A 26,301-nucleotide genomic window follows, 5' to 3' on the forward strand; every position below is an offset into this window, starting at 1 on the left:
TTACCGCACCGCACCTAGCTCATTGTGTGACGCACCCATAAGTAAGAGCGAGAAAGCTATATCTCTTTCTCGCTCTTACTTATAGGTGCATCGCACAATGACCAGTGCGGTGCGGTAATGTATTAGGCGCTTAAGGTGGGATGCCGTACGCCGAGAGCGAGATAGAGATATTTTGACGGTACCAAGGTCGCGGTCCAGTCGTTGTACATACTTTCAAAAAAGTAAATTAAAAAAAAAAGTAAATTAGGTTCAAGGGCCTGACACTCTTTGATAGAGAAAGATAGTCTTATTGCGATTCCTATAAGAGGAAAGAGAAAATAGTGCCATGCTTTATCTTTATCACCGACCGGGCATTTTTTCATGGTCGGGTTTGCTATGATGGCATAACCCGACCATGAAACAATGCCGAATGAAATGGAGGCGATGGCGAAATACCGAAATTTATAAGAGTGAAAGAGAAAAAACCGGCCAAGTGCGAGTCGGACTCGCCCACCGAGGGTTCCGTACTTTTTAGTATTTGTTGTTATAGCGGCAACATAAATACATCATCTGTGAAAATTCAACTGCCTAGCTATCACGGTTCGTGAGATACAGCCTGGTGACAGACAGACGGACAGCGGAGTCTTAGTAATAGGGTCCCGTTATTACCCTTTGGGTACGGAACCCTAAAAAGGATTATGCTGCCATACATGAAACTGTCAATACATGAATATGTCTTTCTCTTACCCCTGGTCGCTCGGTTTCATGTCTATAACCACCTATAACTACGTGTATATACTATGTCTATTATTAGGTTAGAGGGTCTACCGCGAAAACCGAAATTCGCAAATTGCGGGGATCTTTCTCTTTTACTCCAATGAAGGCGTAATTAGAGTGACAGAGAAAGATGCCCGCAATTTGAACTTCGATTTTCGCGGTATAGCCTAGACACGGAATGTCACGAAATTTTTGTAAAATGTTTGTAAACTTCAGTCTCATGAATAATAGGAAAAAGAGAATTAAATATAAATTATACTCTAGCCCTATGAAATTTTAGGCATGAGAGCCAAATGACAAGAAGGCATCCTATCCACGAAATCTTGATTTACCGTATCATATCGCGGTCGCGTATCATGATTTTTAGTTTAGAAAGATGCGAAAAGATAGACAATAATTATGTCTTTTTCATCACAAAACATGCTGGTAGGCGAAACTAGCTTTTACCCGCGACTTCGTCTGCGTGGAATTAGTAATTTGGGCATCTTAATTCTTAAACAAATCTGCTTTTTTCACCCTTTTTCACCCATCCTTTTTTCACCCCCAAATTGGTCCACATTATACATTTCAACCCCATTTTTAACACCCTTTAGGGATGATTTCGGGGATAAAAGTTATTTTATATCATTTCCCACAGCTCAAACCATCCCCATACCAAGTTTCATCTAAATCGGTTGAGCGGTTATTGATTCCCCATACAAATTTCCACCCCCCTTTTCACCCCCTTGAGGGGTGACTTCTGGGATAAACTATGTCCTTCCCCGGAACTCAAACTATCTGTATACCAAATTTCAACTAAATCGGTTTAGCGGTTTAAGCGTGAAGACGTAACACACAGACAGACAGACAGACAGACAGACTTTCGCATTTATAATATTAGTATGGATAATTATGTATAAGATTTCATATTCTGTGGGTATAGTCAGCATCAAATAGATAGTGACAGCCAGTGATTCATCTGAAGACGTCACATTTACTGATTTCATTAAGCGTTCAGTCTTAGGCTGCCTGTCCACAGGAGCGGAGCGAGGTAGCGGAGCGATGAGCGAGGAAAAATCTCCGTGCTGAAATTTTAATGAAATTCTATTGCTGGATTTTTTTCCCGCTTACCGCTCCGCTCCAGTGGACAGGCAACCTAACTTTTAGAACCATACTCTAGTCTAGCGGCGTGTTGACGCCGCAACGGGTCTCTAGTATATTATTATAATACAGGAAAAGTGATTTCAGCGTTATCAAGAATTCGTCCACTAACGGGGTTAAAAGGGGGTTGAAAGTTTGAATCCATTACAAATGCTATGAAACTTCTTAGAAAGGTATAATAGACGATTACAAAAAAACTAATTTCGACGTTTTTGGAAATATAACGCCTCAGGGGGTTGAAACGGGGATGAAAGTTTGTCTTGGGGTGCAAATTTTATTTTAAGCTTGGAACTTGAAACTTTGCAAAAAGGTATAATATTAAAAAGCAAGAAAATTACCTTCAACGTTTTTAAAAATTCATCCCCCAAGGTGGTGAAAAAGGGGTTAAAAACTTTATCTTGATAACTATATCATTTAAGCTATTAGGCCAAGTTAGGTATCGTTTTTGTATAAATCAGGTATGCCGAATTCATTTATGATATCAAAATGACACCATTCCGGAGTGAAAACACAAAAAATATAAAAAATAATATATTTTTTGTAATTCCTCTTCACGCTTAAACCGCTGAACCAATTTAGTTTAAATTTGGTATAGAGATAGTTTGAGTCCTAGGGTCTTGCGCATAGGAAAGTTTTATTCTCAAACATCATCCCTTAAGGGTATGAAAAGGGAGGTGGAAATTCGTATGAGATTCAATAACCGCTGAATCGATTTAGATAAAATTTGGTATAGAGTCCCATATAAGAACATAGGGTAGTTTTTATACAAAAAAAAATTACCTTAAAACTGAAAAGGAAGGTGTAATATTGTAGGGGGAATCAATAATCGCCTGAACTGATTTACATGAAATCTACGTATACGTCTTTTGATTTAGTTGGAAATGATACTTAACGACTTAGAACCTAATCTTAAACATCCCCACCCCCCCTACATCATTCAAAATATTTTGACACAATTAGTTGTGTATCAACCACAGCTATGTCCCGTGTACGTTTGTGTTTCTGGAATTAGCATTAAAAAATTTGCCTGAAATCAGTCTTTTAACCGACTTCAAGATTTCAAAGGAGGAGGTTCTCAATTCGGTTGTATGTTTTTTTGTTTTTTTTTTAAATGTTTGTTACTCCATAACTCCGTCATTTCTGGGCCGATTTTGAAAATTCTTTTTTTGATTGTAAGTATATACATACAGATTGGTCCCGTTTTTGTTAAAAAGCAGTTCTGATAATGGGATCCATGAGGAATCGAGGGAACTCCTCAAATGTTAAAGGCATACATATAGTGATTTTAGTATTGTCATCAACAAATCAAGCACTTACATTTAAAAAAGTGACATTTGATGAAGTGGAACTGCTGATGATGATCAGAACGGAACTCTTCAATGACGCATAGTTCACGTTTAGCGATTTGTCCTCTTCGTTATGTTTGTTAAGCAAGTTAGGTTTTCAAGAAACATTTTTGTCAAGCTCGAGTTCTGATGATGGGATCCATGAGGAATCGAGGGAACTCCTCAAATGTGAATAGTAATTTTTGTATTTTTATCAACAAATCCAGCATTTCCATTTTAAAAAGTGACATTTGATGAAGTGGAACTGCTGATGATGATCAGAATGGAACTCTTTAATGACGCATAGTTTACGTTTGGCGATTTGTCCTCTTCTTTATGTTTGTTAAGCAACTTAAGTTTTTAAGGCATATTTTTGTCAAGCTCGAGTTCTGATGTGAGACCCATGAGGAACCGAGGGAACTCCTCAAATGTGAAAGGCATACATATTGTGATTTTTGTATTTTTATCAACAAATCCAGCATTTACATTAAAAAAGTAACATTTGATGAAGTGGAACTGCTGATGATGATCAGAATGGACCCGGACCGAACTCTGACCCAAACTTGGCCCCGGACAGCCGGACACAGACCCGGACTCGGATCCGGACCCAGACTCGGACCCGGAAATGCTACTAGAAAAGTGGGTTAGGTTGGTGGGTGGGTTTTGAACTGCGATTCTCACAGAACAGAACTGCTATCAGAAAAGTAGGTTAGGTTAGAGCTGTGACCCTTACAGAAAAGAAATGCTATCAGAAAAGTAGGTTAGGTTAGGTTAGAACTGCGACCCTTACAAAAACGAAATGCTACTAGAAAAGTGGGTTGTTTTACCTCCTTTTCGACATAATTAGGCAGAATATGCTGTCTTTTTCATTTCATTATCTGGAATCTAAGAGTGCACCATCAACAATAAGTGAACTTTCAGCGGCTTCAATGGGGGATATTGAAGTCGTTTTTTTTCTTAAAAATTATCGCTCCTAATTTTTACAATAATCAAAAAATCTAAAAAAGTCAAACGTAGCAAACATAGCATTTAGCTATGGTAAATATACTTCAAATTATGTACCTAAAAATATTTTCATAATGATAGAGGAAAGTGGAGACTGCGTTTGTATGGAGAAGCGGCCGTGCCCTTTCCTCTTAATAATGGCCACGAAGGTGGCTACTTTAAAAAAAAAAACATTTTTCTATGTCGTTTGCGGAGTAATTGTCAAACGATTTGGGACTTATACGCTTACCATGCCTTCCCGAAAAAAATCGAATCTTTCGAGAAAGTCTCGCAACGCATTGAGGCTACAAGGGGCACGGTCTCAGGAGTCTGAAAAAAGACCACGGTCAGTGGCGCTCTAGCCAGGCAGGTCGCTTCGCTTTCGGCTGAAACGGCAAGCCAGCGCGAGTCTCGATTGTGATCCCAAAGACATCGTACGCAATACATATGTAGGCGCAGATTCTAACGGAGTGTAGCGCCAGAGAAGCCGTGTTCATCCCGCGCATCCCCCTCATCCCGAGCAACTTCCCGTTCCGCTTCAAGCGCCTACAGGTCCCCGTGAGTGTCTGCTTCGCCATGACCATCAACAAGTGGTAGGGGCAGACGCTGCGTGCCGCCGGCGTCATGCTTAGACTGATTTGACTGGAGGAACGATTTGGATGATATTTGCCATGGACATGATTTGGATAGGTACAGTCAAGGACGTAAAAATACAAAAATGGTACTGTATCGTTCGATATACACCTACTACTTCTATGTCGTTTAAATCACGTCAAAATTTTGAATAAGGGCAAAAAAAATATTGATTTTGGAGTGTAGTTTTATTTAGTGGTACCTAATTTAAAAATATTTTATCTGGACTACAGTCCTCTAGCGTATCCATCTGTCAACTTTACTTCAAGTTCCGCCGCCAGGGGAGAGGGAGATAAATTAGGGGTGAATTAGCCGCTTACTGACACAGACCGAATTCCACGCAGGCGAAGCCGCGGGCACAGCTAGTTTTTAATAATGTCGTCGATTGAGGAGGAAATTACAGTTACGCCTAATACTTTAATGGAAAGGAAAGCGAAAAATGTTATTGAGCAGTTATTGCCGCAGAAATCCAAACAAAAATATCTTACTGTATACGAAAATTTCATGAGTTGGAGAGCCGAAAAACTAGTCGATAGTTTCTCGGAAGGTGTTTTCTTAACATATTTCGACGAATTGTCCAAGAAATTGAAGCCGCCTACATTATGGAGTGTGTAGTCTATGCTTAAGAGTACGTTACAGGTGAAAAACAACGTGAATATAAAACCCTATGTGCAACTTACATGTTTTTTGAAAAGACTTTCTAATGGGCACAAAACCAAAAAATCAAAGGTTCTCACGGCAAACCATGTGGAAACATTCTTAAACACCGCTCCTGATGCTAAATATTCGGCTACAAAAGTACGTAATCTTCTAATTGTTCAAATTTCACATTTGAATTTAATTAAATGTATTTTATTTGTTTACCATTGTTTTATTTTACTCACAATCGAAGTGAAAAGCAGTGTGTATAACTCAGGCACAAACGCCTATTTTTATCCTCGGCTATATTGGCCTCGGCTAAATTGCCTCGTATGAAAATGACTCGCTTTGTGCCCTTGTTGTACAATCTACTATTAATTACTGGATTACAGCACCTAAAGTAATTTGAAAATTAGTAATGAAACTTTTTTGCATTCCCCTAAATTTGTCTATGAGTGTTTATTTACCTACTTCTCAAAATTTAATTTACAGTACATATGGTGCTACTTGTTCGCACTAGTGCGGAAAAGAGCACTTTTCGTGCATATGTCGAAGGTTTAAAGGGCCATATGTACTGTAAAACGTTGTACGATACACGTGCGAATAGGTAATTCGCAACTCGTGTCGATTTAAAACACTCCCTGCGGTCGTGTATTAATTTTTTAATACAGTTGCTCAAAAAGTGCTACTTTACGTAGCTGTTTATTGTGCGGAAAGTTGGTTTTCGCGAACTAGTGCTTTTTACTTTTCCAATTTTTTTAAATTTATACTTGTTCCAATTCATGACTACTTATTGAGGAGTGTTAATATTAATTTCCTTTAAACGTCGTAATCAACATAAAAACCTACTGTTAATGTAAGAATACGAAAAATATACATATTTCATATTTTATTACTTACCTCTTCATCATTATAACACGTTTATTTTTTAATATTGAATATTGAAAAACCGTTCTTAATAAGTTGTCTGAATGGAACGGAATAGCTATGAAAGGTAGAGGTAGGAATAGCTGCCGAAACGCCTGTCAAAGAAGAGGCGTTTTTTCTTATTAAGAGGCGTTTTAAGTTTCCAAAGTTTTTATTCCTTACTTGTTGTTTTTAATATTTTTTCGCAACTATTAAAAAAAAAACGTCGTTCGATACACGTGCGGAAATGTCATTCTTCACTCGTCCCGAGTCTTGCCACTCGCCTACGGCTCGTGGCAAGATATCTCGGTCCTCTTAAGGTAATGACTTACTTTCCGCACTAGCATCGAAATGTACTATATCGCCACTCGTTTCGAATTTCCTCTTTTCCGCACTTGTATCGTAAATAACTATTTTAGGGTTCCGTACCTCAAAAGGAAAAAACGGAATCCTTATAGGATCACTCGTGCGTCTGTCTGTCTGTCCGTCTGTCACAGCTTATTTTTTCTCCGAATTCCGAAACTACTGGACCAAGTAGGTTGAAATTTGGTACACATATGTAAGTGCGACCCAAAGACAGACATGTAACTTAAACAAATGGATTTTGAACATGGGGGTCATTTTTAGGGGGTAAATGAGAAAATTAAAAATAAAGTTTTTTAAACTATATCGTGTTACATATTAAATGAAAGAGTTCAATTTGAGAATTTCAAATATTTTTTTTAATAATTTTAGGATAAACAGTTAAGAAGTTATTCCAGAAAACAGTCAGAAAATGACCATTCAATCCCCCACCCCCTTATCTCCGAAACTACTGTCTAAATTTTTTTTATATACACAGAAATAGTTCTTTGCATGCAGACGACAGGAAAACCTGTTAGAAATGTGCAGTCAAGCGTGAGTCGGACTTAATTACTTAGTTATAGTTTGTCAAAGGACTGTCTCATTTCAAACATAGATAATCATACTATCTTTGTCTTACACTAGTACTAGCACCCAAAAAAAAGGATGAGTATAGTTTTTTTGGTTCTTATTTACTGCCAATTTGGTTTGACCAACTATAGTTGTAGTTTTTGATCCGACCCCTACGTGATTCCAAATCTTAAGGATGAGGTTATCAATTCGGTTGTTTTTTTTTATGTTTGTTACTCCAGATATCTCCGTTATTTCTGGACCGATTACGAAACATTTTTTTTATTGTAAGTATATACATACAGATTGGTCCCGTTTTTGTCAAAACGCCGTTCTGATGATGGGATCCATGAGGAATCGAGGGAGCTCCTCAAATGTTAAAGGCATACATACTTATAGTGATTTTAGTATTTTTATCAACAAATCAAGCATTTACATTTTTAAAAAAAACATACAACCGATTTGAGAACCTCCTCCTTTTGAAATCTTGAAGTCAGATAAAAAAGAAATATTTGATGAAGTGGAACTGCTCTTCAACGACGCATAGTTCACGTTTGGCCATTTGTCCTCTTCGTTATGTTTGCTAAGTATGTTAGGTTTTGAAGACACATTTTTTCAAGCTCGAGTTTTAATGATGGGATTCATGAGGAATCAAGGGAACTTCTCAAATGTTAAAGGCATACATGCTCGTATAGTGATTTTTGTATTTTCCTCAACAAATCCAACATTTGCATTTAAAAGAGTGACATTTGATGAAGTGGATCTGCCGATGATCATCAGAATGGAACTCTTCAACGACACATAATTCACGTTTGGCGATTTGTTCTCTTCGTTACGGACCCCGACTCGGACTCGGACCCGGACTTGGATCCGGACACGGACCCGGACCCGGATCTGGACATGGTCCTGACCTGAACCTGAACCTGTACCCGGACTTAGACCCGGTCCAGGACCCGGACCCGAACCCAGACCCGGACCCAGAAACGCTATCAGAAAATTGGGTTAGGTTAGAACTGCTGCGATCCTCACAGGTCGGTTTTTTTTCTTAAAAAATATTTAAAGACATTTTACTCACGTTTTAAATAATAAATACATTTTTAAAAATTGTGAAATGTACGGACGGAACCCTACCCTTGGAACGCGAGTCCGACTCGCACTTGGCCGGTTTTTAAAACCCCTTATTATTGCCGGTTGTACCTACTTGGCCACCAAACGAAGGAAAAATGGGGGAAATAATTCGTGTATAAGCGTATTTTGGCATAGTTGTAGGGAGTGGTGTATTAAACAACATAACTAAAAGTATCGGAGGGTGGGGGTGAAGCTAACGGGTGGGGCGGGGGGGGTTTAAAGGTCCCTTTTTATTGTTTTTCGTAAATAACCAGTAAACGGTAGCCCATAGCAAAAAGTAGTCTGATAACGTATGCGGAGTGAAATCTGGACAAAGTTTTGAACATGTAAAAATTAACATAAAACTGGCCAAGTGCGAGTCGGACTTGCGCACGAAGGGTTCCGTACCCATTACGCAAAAAATCACGTTTGTTGTATGGGAGCCCCATTTAATATTTATTTTATTCTATTTTTAGTATTTGTTGTTATAGCGGCAACAGAAATACATCATCTGTCAAAAATTTCAACTGTCTACCTATCATGGTTGATGAGATACAGCCTGTTGACAGACAGACGGACAGCGGAGTCTTAGTAATAGGGTCCCGTTTTTACCCTTAGGGTACGGAACCCTAAAAATTAAACTGAAATTATATGTAATTGTATGCAATTTCTCCAGTACTATTTCCCTATGGCCGAAAGCGAAGATAGTGGAACATTTTGTAGAAGCGGGTTACAGGTGAAGGTATGTTTATAATATTTTTACATTCTATTTATTAGAAAAAAACTACCGCTATAAAGTCTGGTTCAGGTAAACATTTCAGGCCAATGCCAGTTTCCTGGGAGAGATCGATTGAAGAAAATGTGATCAGATTATTCAAATGTGGCAGTAAAATTGTTTTAAAATATCTTGAAGATATGGGCATCGGCAAACATTCAAGAAAAGTTAAGGTCACCGTATCCGAAAAAAAAACCTGAAAAAGGGTACGTCATACCGACTAAAATGTACAAAAAACAAGCTGTTTTTGCGTAATGGGATTTATGGGGGACTAATCATGTCACTTTAAATGGAAATTTATGGCAAGGTAACTATTATTTTGAGAACACCAATGGTCCAACGGACGAGAATGTGAAATATGTCGAGCATACGAAGTTTCCTAAAAAAGTTTTCCTAAGGAAGATAAAAGTTTAAGTTAAAAAAATGCCAACATTGGTGTTTTCGACACCGATGGCTTTAAAGGACCACAAATTCCGTTAAAAATAGCACGTCAAACTGACACCGGAGGTGACACCCTAAAAGGATCATCCAAACCAGCTTAACATGACATCAGTAAAAGTTGCACGGTTTTCGAATTATTATAACTGATTTAGGTTTTTATGAATTTTGCTCTTTTTTATCACAGACGGAAAGCCCTCAAAGTTAATTGAGAGTTATCATTCACGAGGTATGCGGGCTGTTTTTAGGGTTCCGTACCCAAAGGGTAAAAACGGGGACCTTATAACTAAGACTTCGCTGTCTGTCTGTCTGTCTGCCACCAGGCTGTGTCTCATGAACCGTGATAGCTAGACAGTTGAAATTTTCACAGATGATGTATTTCTGATGTCGCTATAACAACAAATACTAAAAACAGAATAAAATAAATATTTAAGGGGGCTCCCATACAACAGTCGTGATTTTTTTTGCCGTTATTTGCGTAATGGTACGGAACCCTTCGTGCGCGAGTCCGACCCGCACGGCCGGTTTTTTTTTTCATTTAATTTATAGGGTTCCGTACCCAAAGGGTAAAAACGGGACCCTATTACTAAGACTCCGCTGTCCGTCTGTCTGTCACCAGGCTGTATCTCATGAACCATGAACCATGAACATGAACAGTTGAAATTTTTACAGATGTATTTTCTGTTGCCGCTATAACAACAAATACTAAAAACAGAATAAAATAAATATTTAAGGAAGGCTCCTATACAACAAACATGATTTTTTTGCCGTTTTTTGCGTAATGGTACGGAACCCTTCGTGCGCGAGTCCGACTCGCACTTAGCCGGTTTTTTTACTACTAGGGTGTCCTACCTCCAGCGTCAGTTTGACTTAATATTTTTGGGACACCTGTATATCTATTTTGTAGGAAATTTTATACAAATTATTTACGTAACAGACTATTTTTTGCTATGGGCTACCGTTTACGAGTTATTTTCGAAAAACTAAAAAGAACGACCTTAGGATTGATTATAAGTACCTTTCCCGCTTTAAAATCTTTTTAAATATGGGTCCTAGTCCTAGCAGAAAGTGTACAAAATCTTTTTTTTTGTAGACAATTTTATGTAGGTAGATGATGTATATAAAAGAACATTTTTTGCTAGTACTATGCCTTATGGGAAACGGTCGAAGAGATAGTTCAGATCCGGAAACCGCTACCAAATTTTAGTATGTTGTTGGGCATGGTACTGGGTTTCCAAAACTGCCGGGAGACAGCGGTGCCAACCATCTACTTCAGCGGAATGACGTCATCAAAATGACTCCCGCCTCGTTGCGAATATTGCATTTTGCACCCAAACTATGCATAGCACATACACGTGTGGGATATTAAACAAAAGCCAATAAAATCTATATATATATTACGCGAGGCCGATTTTTGTTCATCCCATCAGATCTACAGTTATGGTCCGATTTTAATAAATGATATGTCATTAGATTCGTCTCATGCTGGAGAGTTGCATAAAACTCCTGGATTTTTAAATTTTTTCTGAAAAAGTACTGAAAAATTAATTTGAAAATGTTAAGTTAATTTGTGAGTTTGACCACGTGACATGGCACGTTCCCAATTTTGACTCAAGATGTCAAGATGACCAAATAATAATAAACATGAATTGCACTTAAACCTGTAGTAAGTTGTTCAGCATGATGAAATATTATTTTTGAGGGCAACATGATATCCGCAATACTTAAAATAAAACATGTACGAAAATACAAAAATGATTTTACAATTTGTTGACAATGAATGACAGTAAACATATTGTGTCAACTTTTAAGGGGACTATTATGTCAATACTCTAAATTGCCAGGTTGTTTTCATTTTAAAAATGTTGATATATGCAAACTTTTTTCGCATACCTATTTAAAATGTGGAGAACGGTCAAGTGCGAGTTGGACTCGTGATCATAAGGTTCCGTGTCACTATAGCATATTGACTAAATGTAAAAAACCGGCCAAGTGCGAGTCGGACTCGCGCACGTAGGGTGTCGTACCATTATTATCTTTAAAAACGGCAAAAAAATCTAAACGACCGACCATTGACGGCTGTTATGGCTATCAGATCTACAGTTATGGTTCGATTTTAATAAATTATGTCATTGGATTCGTCTTATGCTACAGATTTGCAATAAGCTCTTAGTTTTTTGATTTTTTCCCGATAAAGTACTTAAAAGTTAATTTGAAAAAATGTACCACGTGACCTTTGTTCTGACTTGAGATTGAATTGAACTCGAACCTGTATCCAATGTATGTAAGGTATCCAATCCATTCAAATATTTGTTTTGAGACTGTAACATGCATACACCACACTAAAAATTATATTAAAACAACATAAAATTTTATTATTGTGTTTGACAAACATGTCAGACATGTGTCATCCACATCGTACTCATCAAGATGACACATGTTTATTTTATTGTTGCTTTGGCACATAGAAGGTAGGATTCTACAGCATGTTTCTGACCATGGGGCTTTAAATTCAGGGTTCGATTCTACTCGCTAAACTGAGCTACTTTTATTATGGGACCAACCCTAATATCGCGAATTTCGTCGTTTCCATAGAAAACGTCGACATCTGATCAGCCAAAATGTATGAAAAAGCCAAGTTTTATATTTATTTCAAAAAGCACGTACGGCGAGAATTGTTCTTATGAGGATGTTAAATGATGTCGGATCTTTAAGGTAAACGGTCAGCCAATTTTCCGCATCGGTCCGCGACCTTGGTGCGGTGCGGCATATGTGCGATCGTGTGTAAAAGCCGTAACAGACTACCGCACCGCACCGCGATCTTGGTGCGCCGCACCCATAAGTGAGAGCGATAAAGAGAATATTTCGAAAAGCCGTAGTGGTCCGGTCAAAATATATCTTTCTTGCTCTAACTTATAGCTGCGTCCTTAACGTACGTACGGTGACCACGGTGCACACTATCGATACGTGCGCCGCACCGCACCAAGGCCGCGGTGAGTTGTGGTAGTCTCTAACGGCTTTTACAATAGTCTGTTAAATACGGCTATAATATTTCTTTCTCGCTCTAACTTATAGCTGCGTCCTTGACGTACGTACGGTGACCACCTTGCACACTATTGATACGTGCGCCGCACCGCACCAAGGCCGCGGTGAGGTGTGGTAGTCTCTAACGGCTTTTACGATAGTCTGTTAAATACGGCTATAATATTTCTTTCTGGGTCTAACTTACAGCTGCGTCCTTAACGTAGGTACGGTGACCACCTTGCGCACTATCTCTTTCTCGCGCTTTAGGTGCATCGCACAATGACCTTGGTGCGGTGCGGTAATGTGTTAGGCGCTTAAGGTGGGCCGCCGTATGCTGAGAGCGAGAAAGAGATATTTCGATGGTACCAAGGTCGCGGTCCAGTTGTTGTACAGACCATGGAGACTATACATATAAAGGAGCCAAATCTCTATGTATGAAAAGTGTCCATCAAAAGACAGTAATTAGGCGGCGCCACCATACACTAAAATACTACCAAAAATAACCTACGTAATTTGGTCGGGTTATTTGTTGGTTTATGTTATACTCATGACCCAGAGCCTAACTAGCGCCACCGGAGAGATTAGGAACTATCATTTAAAGCTGAAAGCGGTCACTTTTGCAACAATTCTGCCATAAGAGATTGGCATCCTTTCTATACCATCCATAGTACAGACTTTCAGAAAAGTAAATTAAAAAAAAAAAACTAAATTAGGTCCATGGGCCTGACACTCTTTGATAGAGAAAGATAGTCTTATTGCGATTCCTATAAGAGGAAAGAGAAAATAGTGCCATGCTTTGTCTTTATCACCGACCGGGCATTTTGTCATGGTCGGGTTATGGCATCATAGCAAGGAGGCGATGGCGAAATACCGAAATTTATAAGTGAAAGAGAAAAAGGATTATGCTGCCATACACGAAACTGTCAATACATGAATATGTCTTTCTCTTACCCCTGGTCGCTCGATTTCATGTCTAACTACGTGTATATACTATGTCTATTATGGTCTACCGCGAAAACCGAAATTCGCAAATTGCGGGGATCTTTCTCTTTTACTCCGATGAAGGTGTAATTAGTGTGACAGAGAAAGATGCCCGCAATTTGAACTTCTATTTTCGTTGTTATAGCCCAGACACGGAATGTCACGGAATGTTTGTAAAATGTTTGTAAACTTCAGTCTCATGAATTCGCGCCCCGAGGGTTTCGTACTTTTTAGTATTTGTTGTTATAGCGGCAACAGAAATACATCATCTGCGAAAATTTTAACTGTCTAGCTATCACGGTTCATGAGATACAGCCCGGTGACAGACAGACGGACAGACGGATAGACGGACAGACGCGGACAGCGGAGTCTTAGTAATAGGGTCCCGTTTTTACCCTTTGGGTACGGAACCCTAAGCACAAGTGTTATAATATCTAGGATTATGAGCCAAAAATCGGTGGAATAAAAACGTAGTTTTGAGCAAGTGTGTTGAAAATATAAAATTATACATTAGCCCTATGAAATTTTAGGCATGAGAGCCAAATGGCAAGACAAGAAAACAACGCGCAGTAACCCAGCGAAGCCGAAGGCCGAGCTGAGGGAATGAAGTGCTCGCATGCGGATCTTTTCTTTCTACCAAAAGTACTTCATTACTTTTTCCCTTTAGAAAACAAAACTACTGCACCAACAACAGCACCAACAACTACTACACATCAACAACAGCACATGAATGCCTGAATTAATGAACATTTTATGAATCTTTTTACATGTAATGTTTTGATAGGACTTTACTACTTTATGTACCCATTTTTATTGCTCTTGAGTTTTTTTTATTTCATTAAGCGTTCAGTCTTAAGGGTCCCACTGACTATCAGTCCGCCGGACGATATCGGCCTGTCAGTTGTTCGGAACTGTCAAATTTTTGTTCTAACTGACAGGACTTCCGGTTCGAGCGCCATCTTGATAGTTAGCATCGTGATTAATTACTTTGTTTTTTGCTTATTAATATTGTTTAAAGTGTAATATCGATAGCTTATTATACAGTAAACTAATGTGGTAGTGTGCAGTGAATGGAGAATTAATTTTGAAGCGCGTTTAACCACCATCTTGGAGTCAACGGCCGGTAGTCCACGTGCTTCTTGTAAAGTCTAGCTATCGATTTACAAGAGCTAACAAATCACCGTACACTGTCTTGTACAACCGTACAATTTTTGTCGTTTGTAAACCTCTCAATACCTTGATACTGGCGAAATAGTCCCACTGGGCTGAAGCCATAATTTTAAAAGAAGAAGAAGAAGACAGGCCTATATCGTCCGGCGGACTGATAGTCAGTGGGCCCCTTTAGGCTGCCTGTCCACCGGAGCGGAGCGAGGTGGCGGAGCGATGAGCGAGGAAAAAATCCACCGATTGAATGGCATAAAATCTCCGCTCTGTAATTTTAATGAAATTCTATTGCTGGATTTTTTCCCCGCTTACCGCTCCGCTCCAGTGGACAGACAACCTAACTTTTAGAACCATACTCTAGCGGCGTTTTGACGCCGCAACGGGTCTCTAGTATTATATATTTCACTAATAGACTATGTGCCAAAATATAAAATAGTTTAAGAGAAATTTAAAAATAATTAAAAATGAATTTTTTTTTCCATTATTTGGTTTTTTCAACCAAACCAAAAGTCGGACGTTAAAGCAATGTACTACAAAATTAAAGCTGATGTCTCAAGCCATACAATGATATTAAAATAATCAAAATCGGCCTAAAAATGTGAAAATTATGCATTAAAATGTAGGTATTTGCTAGAAAAAATGCATTAGTTAAAAAATCGAAATTGGTCTTTTTCAGGATAATTCGCATAAGCTTCTAGTATGGTATTAGCAATATAAAAAGGATCATAAAACTGCTGGGAGATAATCTCTATAGTGCCTGAGTAACAAATAATGGCGTCATACATGTGACCGCTGCCGAAATTTGCAAAATCTAAATTATAACGATACCATGAGTCATACATACACGTGTTCTATATCAAACGAAATGTTATTAAATATATTATGATTCGTTAATACATTATTTATAAAAACAATGTATATTTTAGGAGCTACAAACAAAGAAAAACCACTCAACTAAAAACGTTATAACAATGTTGCGTCTAATATAAAAGAAACCACGTTATTCAACTATACGTCACAGCTTAAATTTTTAATTTCTGATAAAAACTGTGGAAGTTGTACCAAAAAAACTAAAGCGCGCCAACAATTCTAACTTAATGCGCTCATATTACGCAAAGAATAGTTCTAATTATGGGGTATTCAATGAAAGAACATTACATTACATACAATACATGAAAACGACATTTTGGAGTGAAATCATAATTCATAAAATGAATTTAAAAAAAAAAATTAAAAAAATATTGACAGAAGCAAGTACAAAATAGGTGTTGAAGTCCCTGACTTCTGAGCTAGGTAAAAAAACCTATTACAGAAGTCAGAGCTCTCCCAGACAATAGAAATAGGCAGAATTTGCTGTCTACGTGTAATGTATTGTTTACATGGAACTACTGAACTGATTTTGATAAATGAGGCGTCAATTCATTCGCCTTTGTAGTCCAGGTGTACAAAACTTGAATTTTAACCGACTTTCAAAGGAGGAGATTAGGTACGACACGAAACCGTTGTTTTGCTTATTTATCAAATAAATTCAATTTATAAATTATAATTCCACTCCAAAATATCGTTTTCATGTGATGTGTGTGTGTGATGTGATTTTGATGCATAATTTTCACATTTTTGGTCTGATTTTGATTATTTTGATATCATCATCACACACACATCATCATCATCTTGAGACATCAGCTTTAATTTTGTAGTAGGTACATTGCTTTAACGTCCGACTTTTGGTTTGGTTGAAAAACCCAAATAATCGAAAAAATGTTTTCATCATTTTTATTTATTTTTAAATTTCTCAAACTGTTGTATATTTTGGTACATAGTGTATTAGTGAAATATATAATATTTTATTGGCTTTCGTCTAATACTCCACACGTGTACGTGCAATGCACAGTTTGGATGCAAAATGCAATATTCGCAACGAGGCGGGAGTCATTTTGATGACGTCATTCCGCTGAAGTAGATGGCCGGCGCCGCTGTCTCCTGGCAGTTTTGGAGACCCAGTACATGCCCAACATCATACTAAAATTTGGTAGCGGTTTCCGGATCTGAACTATATTCCCATAAGGCAGTGCACTATGCTACGGGCCACCGTTTACGAGTAATTTACGAAAAACTATAAAATGGGACCTTTAAACCACCACGGTTGTGTATCTACAAATGAAATGTATAGCAAAGTAAACATTATATGCAACACCTTCCTTCTCCTCGCCAAGCATGAAAGCGCAACCCCACGGTTGTGTATCTACAAATTTTACTGTTTTCATTGCACTCCATAAACCGCCTCTGTAATTATTATATGTATATAATTTATTTGCCGTTACTGCTATGTGTATTTATCCCTTCTAAAAGTCAAATACTTACCCCCGAAAGCGCATAGACTGAAGTATTTTCTATCGTTGGTTTGTACGGTTGTAAGTCCCAATTTCTAAAATCAAGTTATATACGATAATTGATAAATAATTAAGTAATAAGTTTAAATTTAAGATTTAACGTTACCTAACACTCCTTTTATAAAATAAGGTTGCAATTAAAGTGTGATGTTACCAAACAAGCGACATCGTTTTCACGAGGCGAACGATTCCGTGTAATTATGTAATTCAATTTCACACTTAAGGTAGAGACAACACTGAGCCCACGCAACGCAACGTCTGGAATGCATTATGCAATCTGGACCCTGAAATTTATATGCTTAGAAATATATACTTATGACATGCGTTGCATTGCGTATGACAAGTATGGTTCAAAGCATAAAAATTTCAGGGTTCAGATCTCATAATGCACTGCATAAGTGCATACGTTGCGTACGTGGGCTCAGTTTGTCGTCCCCATCCTTAGCCACAGCATTATTGGCTCAGTTTGACGTCCCTACCTTTATATAGCCACACCCTTATTGAATTTTAGGTAGGTAATAGGGAACATTACGCGAAACTCTGCGTAGGGGGCGCCAGGGCGCTACTACCACAATCTGAGGGTCTATCGCGAAACAAGAAAATTGAAATTTCGTTATCTCTGTCACTTGCATATTCGAGCGATAAAGAGGCAGTAGCGAAATTTCGGATTCGCGTTTCCCGGTAGGTCCTCTGTAAACAAACCGCCTCAAGGCATGCATCAATTGATGCATCAATGCCATATTTTATTATCTCTGAAAACTTGTCAAAAACCTGTTAAAGGTACAGTCAAAGAGTATATAACCACTACGTTTGGTACACTAGGTATAAGTTACTCTATAGTTTACTAATAAGGCTAGTCCTGCACTCTGGTGGCCGAACATTGCAGTAATATCCTATTACTGTCACAATTTAGAATACTGAACAAATAAGAACTTTTGCTTTCTTCCTGAATAATTGTTATTCCTAGAAAATATAGCTACAATTTTTTTTACTTAATCTAGCTGTGTTGTCTTTACAAGTCAGAAACCGAATTATAACAGTAGGCTACAAAATGCTCTTAGAAATGTTGTTACAAATGTTTTTAGGAGTAAGTAACGCACCTGCAATAAGTAAAGGGTAGTTTAGAATCTGACGTCGAGTAAACCACGTAAAGCATGGTTATCGCAGCCATGGTACAATAGTTGATTGCACGTACAATAGAGGTGATGCACATTGCCAGGCCGATACCTACACGGCGATACAAAATTTAGGTTTGTATTATTATACTCGTATTACTGACTATGGGGCAGTTGCACTAAACCGCATGTCACCGTTAAAACGTTTGCCAAATAACATACACTTATTGTACCTACTTCATAGTTTACTGCCGAGAGGCTGTTGATCAGTCCGTCAATAGTCGTTGGTGAATTGGCCCTAAGTTGGTAGGAGATACTGTAGTGGAACACGTGGCTAAAAAGCCTGACAAGTTTCGATAATTCTACAGTGGGAAATGACTTAACTTAATCAAGGAAGGGGACGTAAATTCCTCTAGGGCGGGCTTGTAAAGAGGAATGTTATAAATATCCATACAATAACGAACTCCCGGAACTAATAGGTAAGTATGTGGTAGGCTTTACCATCAAGCATAGGAATAACGCGGAAGGCGCGCCCCGGGCCGCTGATGCTCCACTGACCAAGATACACCTCAAAGTGCCGCAGCGGGTTGGCTAGGAGCACGACCGCCGCAACCAAGAACAGGTAGTACACTGTGCAGTCACAAGTTTCAGTTACTTTTTTTCATGTTACACAGATGTGATCAGCGTGTAAAGTTAGATACCTAAATTTAAAAGTAATCAATAGGTATCGAAAACATTCTGTGCAGAGCGTACGCATTGGAGGGTCTGCCACCTAGTGACCTGAAATGGGATTTAAGGGGCCCACTGACTATCAGTCCGCCGGACGATATTGGCCTGTCTCTAACTGACAGGCCGATATCGTCTGGCGGACTGATAGTCAGTGGGCCCCTTTAGGTTCACTTAGCGCCAATCCCTATTGGCACTAAGTGAACCTGCACTGCACCTGTGCTGCCCCCTAGTTACATTTCATGCACGCTTCCTGTAGTGTGTTTAATAACACCGTCCATATATAACTATTTCGAAGTTTTTCAAAACGCTCTTCTTTAGGATGCATTTACACGAAATCGATCCTAGAAGGCAAGGGTGACGAGAGTAAGTTAAAGGATGTCAAAATTTAAGATTATACCCACCATGGTGGGTAGGTAGACTAATAAGTTATAATACGAACAGAGGCCGGTGGTGAGCGCGGGTCCTACGACACGACAGTGCATGGTGAGGCAGGAGGAGAGCGCAAGCGCGCTGAGCCGCAGGCGCCGCCGCCCGCGGTCGCGCCGTGGCGCCGTGCCTGCCGCCATGTCCATGCCAGGCACGTTCGATGTCGACCATTCCACCGACCACTCGCTTTGCTAATATGTACAATGATTAATAGTAGATTACTACAGAGGCCGGGAAGTAAGGGGTTTATGTAAAACCGGCTAGGTAGGTCCCAAAAAACAGGCTCAGCCTAGTTTGGGACACCCAGGGCAACATTTGTGCAACTTCTACCATGTACATATTCTGTTAAGTTAATAAATTATTCTTATTCTTATGTGAGATGGAAATGAAAAAGAGCCACTTCCCGGCCTAGGCCTGCAACTTTGTATGAAATTTCATTAAAGACCTCCCGTCTAGCCGTGCTGTGCCCAAGACGTGATACTTCCCAGCCTAATAAATGAAATGACGTGCTATTTTTCGGACATCATGTATATTAGGCCAGGAAATAAATGCTCTAAAAAAGGCATAGAGGGAAATGCTAGGAACACAATTTTTGACTTCGTAGCTTTGTTTGGACTAGTTAGGAGGTGAACATATCAAAAGTCCCCGCCCGTAACCCTGGTGCCGGGGGGAGGGGGTTTGAAGGTTCAATTTTTCGGTTTTTCGATTATATCTCGGAAACTACAGTACCGGCCAATAATATACCACCTTTGAGTGTTTTTGTATGAGCTGGTATAGAGTAAACAATATAGGTTAGTTTGTAGATTGCATATTTTACTAGTCATTTAATCATTTTATACAAATATATGACGAATATTGCAATGAAATACTGTGAATTACAATAGGATACTCAGCATATTACTAAAAAACCTCTAGTAAAAAAATGAAGTTAACAATACATTTAAAAAAAACCTCTATGAAAAAACCATTACATGAGACCACTTTTTCTCATCGCCCGTACAAAGGAATACTACTAGACTACCTAAAGCAGTGATGTGGAAGTCACTCAAAAATATATAAAAAAAGTTATACCGTAAAACATGGAGGTGATATATTATTTGATATATTATTGGCCGGTACTGTATGTGTCTGAGCGACATGGCCACTTATACAAAATGAAAAGTGATTTAATTTGCTACAAGTTTTTATTCAGCCAAGTTTTTCGATATCTTGTATAGTTTTTGAGATATCCGCTCTTGAAGGTTTATTCAGGGCTCTCATTTTATCTTGATTATCTACATCAGTGAAGCTGCTAGGCCGGGTTTGGTATCGTTTTCGTATAAATCGGGGGTGCTGAATTCATTTATGGTATCAACATTGACACAATTCCTAAGTAAAAACAAAATTTAAAAAAATGCCTTTTTTCAACTCCTCTTCACGCTTAAACCGCTGAACGGATTTCGATGAAATTTTGTATAGTTTGAGTCCCGGGACAGTACATAGGATAGTTTTTATAACCAAAATCAACCTTTGAGGGTGTGAAAAGTGGGGCGGAAGTTTGTATGGGGAATCAATAACCGCTGAACCGATTTAAATAATATTTGGGTTGGTCTACATGTTTGATTTAGTTAAAAATGATACCAAACATAACTACAACCCTAAACTTAAATAGTATTAACCTCAGGAATTCAACTTCAGCGAAGAAACTGAATTCCCCTCACACCAAATTTCACACCTTCAAAGTATGATTTTTGAGATAAAAACTATCTTAAGTCCTGTCTCGGGACTTGAAACATCTCTATACCAAATTTCAACTAAATCGGTTGAGCAGTTTAAGTGTGAAGAGGAGTAAAAAAAAAGGTATTTCTTTAAAGTTTATATGTTTTTACTTCGGAATGGTGTCAATGCGATACCATAAATGAATTTGGCACTCCCGATTTATACGAAAACGATACCAAACATGGCCTAGTAGCTTCATTGATGTAGATATCAAGATTCAATTTAGAGCCCCAAATAAACTTTCAATAGATATCTCGAAAACTATTCAAGATATCGAAAAATTTGACTGAATAAAACTTGTAGCAAATTTCATCAGCTTTCGTTTTGTTTTAGTAGTCATGTCGCTAAGACGCAAAGTTTTCAAGATATAAGTGAAAAATTTAACCTTCAAACCCCCCTCGAGTACTATGCCTTATGGGAAACGGTCGAAGAGATAGTTCAGATCCGGAACCACTACCAAATTTTAGTATGTACAACATACTAAAAGTTGAAAGCGGTTTTTTTTGCTATGGGCTACCGTTTAAGTTATTTACGAAAAACTATAAAAAGGGACCTTTAGATCCCCCTCCGGTACTTTTAGTATGTTGTTTAATACACCATTACCCAGAACTATGTGAAAATACTCTTAATCACGGATTATTTCCCCCATTTTTCCTTCGTTTGGTGATGGCCTACACTGGCACCTTACTAGCTTACTAGAATGCTAACAATTGGTGACATAACTTACATTGTCTCTATTGTCGAATGTAAGAATTGTGTCCATGGAATTACGATGAGGTAGCCTTTGTGCCATGATTACTAATTTTGAGATTTAATTTCGCAACGCCAAAACGATCCAAACAAAATAATATAATGTCACTGTCAGTGTCAGTGTCACACATAGACATAGTAGGTGTCACATATATTATACTCTTTGGTCAGTATCATAACATAAAGGAATCTTTCAACACTTAGGCAACCGTGCACACTTAGTCACACACACAAATCGCATAGACACTTACATATAGGTACATACCACTGGTACATACATACACACGAACATTCATATTAAGACTTAGGTATAGGCTAATTTTAATTAAGTCATTTGATTGTTATTTGTATTTAAGTTATTTATTTTTTACATTGTGTTTACTAGTCCATCTACTGGGCCTTACTGAAAATCAGCGTCGCGGAGTGTGCCATGTTGGCTCACACCGTGACACCAAGCTGAGTAAGGACCATTTAGCGCAACCTCATTCTGTGTAATTATTTCTAGTTTTAGTCTTTTAGTCTTATGTTATGTTGTGCTAATAAATGCTTTATCTTTCTTTCTTTCTTTCTTTCACACATTCACATGTCAGGTTTAATGAGGGTTCAATGCAAAGAGTATAAAGTAAGTGGTTCAATGTTTATTATCAATCGCCGAAGTTCAAGAGTAGGTAAACAGCAAAGAGTACTTTCTAGTCTACAATTCAGGGTTCAAAATAGTATTTTATACAATCGTGATATAAAAAAGAGCTTTTCAGTCGAGTATCGTGTTTAAGCAACGAAGCTCAGGGACCGGCTCGCTATCCCTTATCCGGGTTTTATAAGGGTATTGCATAAGGCTTAACTCACCATACCCTTTGCCAGACGAAACCCTTTATTTTGCTTTTAAATAAAAACCCTTATATAAAGCTACAACATTTGAGTAATCGGTAGCCCAAATACCCTTACAAAACCCTTATCATCCGCTCACCAATACCTTGCATATTGCTTATAAGGGTTAGCCTTATAAAGGGCTTCCCTTTTAGCATATAAGCGTGCTAATTTAAGTCGTCTACCTTGTTCATAAAGCACACATTACTTCGAATCCGAGCGATCGTCGGCGGCGACGGCGGCGTTCTTTGACTAGGCACGTATTTTCTTTCCTTTTCATACACTAGCGTAGATATATACTACTAATCCTGTCTCTTTCACGCAAAGGGAAACCTTTATAAAAAGCGCTTAAAGATAAGGGTAGCCCTTATTAAGGGCTAGCCTTATTTTTGGTTAGCTTTTGGGTAAGGGTTAGTCAAAGGTAGGGGTATGAATGGGCTTGCAGTTCAAAAGGGAAAGTCTTTCAATGTGTTAGCCGTGTTTAAGTGACGCCCTTTGAAAGGGTTTTATCGCGGAAAGGGTTGTCCGGTACCTTCGAAGCTTGCTGAGTTGCTTAAGTAAGGTACGAGATTGAAAAGTTTGATTATATCACTATTGTATACAATACTGTTTCTACGAGACAAAAAAATAATACTTTCAACTAGTAGAATCATATAGGTAAACAAACCAAAAGTATACAGCTAAGATACGCGAGCTGCCGCAGCCCGCGATACCTTTCATACTCGTACGAAAATTTAATTTTACATTATGATACAAGTGTGCTAAGTTGGTCATTACACACGAGGCGATATTGTGCGCGCGAGCTGTAAGCGAGCGCGCAATAAGAAAGCCGATGTGTGTAAGGACCAATGCACACGCGTTTCAACACACTTGCGAGAAAAAAAAGAAACTTTCATATTAATCAAATTTTAATAGTTAAAACAGTTAGTATTGTGTGTTTCATCTGTCATACTCGTACTGCCGGCCGGCCCTCGCTCGCCCCGGCCGCGGGCGGCTCGGCGGGCGGGCCGGCCGGGCCGCGCACTGCTCAGGCGGTCGGGCGCGCCCGTGCCCGCCAGTACGACCAATTAAAGAAGGCTCCCTTTCCATGCATATTATTAGCAATCAGTTAGCTTCTCAACTCAGTCGGATAATATAATGAAAAAGCACGAGTGGAATAATACACTGAAAGAGCACGCGTGTTTAATGTCTAGGATTATGAGCCAAAAATCGGTGGAATAAAAATGTCGTTTTGAGCACGTGTGTTGAAAAATAAATTATTTTACACCATGTATGAAATAAAGCAGGAAATGATTAATATAGAAACGTAGGCCGCAGTTATTGTTGGAAACAATTTCTAGTTTAAAACCCGTATAAAACCATAAAGAGTAGGTGATTTCATATAAATTGTTGTGAGGTAGTGTTTCATATAAATTCCGGGATCCCTTCATTTTACCGAATTTTTTTTGACCAAATTTCGTTTCCCAACCAAACTTTACCAACTGCACGTTTGTCAACTCAATCTTTCCCATATAAACATTTGACAAACTTACAATCCGACAAATGATCATTTCCCTAACTGTTACTTAGCAACTTTTATAAGACCAACTGTTTTTTCCCACATGTTTTACTTGGACTATAAATGTTATTGCAAAACCACTACTTGACAAATTATGTCTATCCCAAAACTTTGTGTTTAAAAAAATGTGTAAACAGTAAATTTAAGTAGCAGAGGCAAGATAGGTGCGACGACGAGCGAAGCGAGGAAATGTGTTAGGTTGACCGCGATCAAACAGTTACATGCATCATGTTCACGGGTGACTGAAGATAGCGGGTGGGTGTCAAAGTTGTGTAGACAGCGCTCTGTCTACCCTCATTCTTGCGCGTCGGCTGCGTTCACTTTCAACGTTACCAACGGTCGCATTCACACTTGTTGGTCCGGTCGCGTTCACAATCATTGGTCTGTCCAAACACACTACACTCACGGTGTCACTACGCGTGTTTGATTCGGATATCACTGGTTTTTTACACAAACAAATCACAGGAGTCCACACATTTGACAGTTTAAACCCATCTTCACGACTGAAATTTTTGTATTTGTGAATTTCAACGGCTTCTCTTACCAATCTTGGTATATAGTGGCGTTCTGTCGAAATGACCTTGGGACTATGCAACTCGATCCAGTGATTTGTACCCGACTCAAGGAGATGCTGAGCAATAGCTGACTTGCGAACGTCATTCTTCTTGACCGCAGCAATGTGTTCTTTAATTCTGCAGGCAATAGTGCGTTTGGTCTGCCCAATGTACGAACTACCACAGCTGCACTCAACTTTGTATACACCAGGTTTTTCCAGGGGAAAATTGTCTTTAGGCGACCGCAGAAATTGTGAACATGATGCATGTAACTGCGTCGAAATATCGGGAGCTCACAAATAATACAAAAGGTAATCACGGTCTACCTATATATCCCGGTCAATATAAGTCTAGTGTACCTACTATTGTTAGTTACAACCTCACCTATCTTCATAATTATTGATCCTAGAGAAAAATGTTACATAACAAAATACACTTCATTTGATATTTCTTACACGACAAAATAATAAAAATTTGGTGTTATGTTGGCAAAAAAAAATTACACTGAAATTTTCGAAGTCCCAAGAGCGGCCCCCCCTTTGCTATAGTCTTACCCCTTAATGTCTAAACAATATATCTATCTACATAAAAATTATATTTCGCAAGTAGCAAATTAAAAATGAAATATATTATTTGCTAATTCGTGAAGTGGACGAAAACTAGAGCATGGCTGGAAACTAGCGCAATGACCCTAAGTAATTGACAAAATACAATAGTTTGTCACGTTTTTTTTTGTTTTTATATTCTTTGGTAAGTACTCATTTCGAGTAATTAAAATTCGTTCAAATAAAAATTGGCAAAAAAAAATGTTTTTAACTGTTACATTTGTCATATTTTGTTATGGTTTTTGTATTCTTTGGAACTAATCATTTCCGAGTAATTAAAATTTGGTAAAATAAATGTTGGCAAAGTAAGGAAATGTCCAAATATTTTTTAGATAACGTTCTCTTGGGAAATATCTATTTGCGACTTGTTAAGTTGGGAAATGATTACTTGGGTCGAGTAATCGAATCGAGTCTCCTTAAACAAGAAATATTTTATCGAAATGTATGAAGTTCTATTTTCAAAATTTTTATAATTGACTAAACCGTATCGATAAAATTCTTATGCTTGAGTCGGAAGTGCCATAGACTATCCAACGTTGAAAAGAGTAAGGTTGTAGTGTTGCATATGAAATTGTAATACACAAATTATAGTCGACGAGTAGAAAATAGTAGATTGTGTCACAAGGGAGCGAAATGACATATTTACGGCGAGGGCGTACAATTGAATCCTAAACAAAGCAAAGGATTCTATAATAGAATCCTGAGCGTAGTGAGGGATTCAAGTGTTAACGCCTAAGGTGAAAATAATTTTGCTACCATGTGACA

General features: G+C 38.4%; 1 protein-coding gene across 1 annotated transcript in view; it reads right to left on the bottom strand.

Annotated features, from left to right (window-relative positions):
* LOC134753773 (uncharacterized) overlaps positions 1 to 22,051 on the bottom strand; it is a 53,938-nt gene extending 31,887 nt beyond the window's left edge. Inside the window, exons 1-6 of the mRNA XM_063689712.1 lie at positions 21,930 to 22,051; positions 19,458 to 19,635; positions 18,791 to 18,919; positions 18,275 to 18,401; positions 17,146 to 17,209; positions 16,974 to 17,067 (exon numbers count right to left, since the gene is read on the bottom strand). Of these exons, the coding sequence (XP_063545782.1) occupies positions 16,974 to 17,067; positions 17,146 to 17,209; positions 18,275 to 18,401; positions 18,791 to 18,919; positions 19,458 to 19,635; positions 21,930 to 21,995 (658 nt within the window). The 5' untranslated portion in view covers positions 21,996 to 22,051. The remainder of the gene's footprint in view (positions 1 to 16,973; positions 17,068 to 17,145; positions 17,210 to 18,274; positions 18,402 to 18,790; positions 18,920 to 19,457; positions 19,636 to 21,929) is intronic.
* Between the last annotated feature and the right edge of the window lie 4,250 nt (positions 22,052 to 26,301).

The sequence above is a fragment of the Cydia strobilella genome, chromosome Z, assembly GCF_947568885.1.
Source record: "Cydia strobilella chromosome Z, ilCydStro3.1, whole genome shotgun sequence".
NCBI lineage: Eukaryota > Metazoa > Arthropoda > Insecta > Lepidoptera > Tortricidae > Cydia > Cydia strobilella.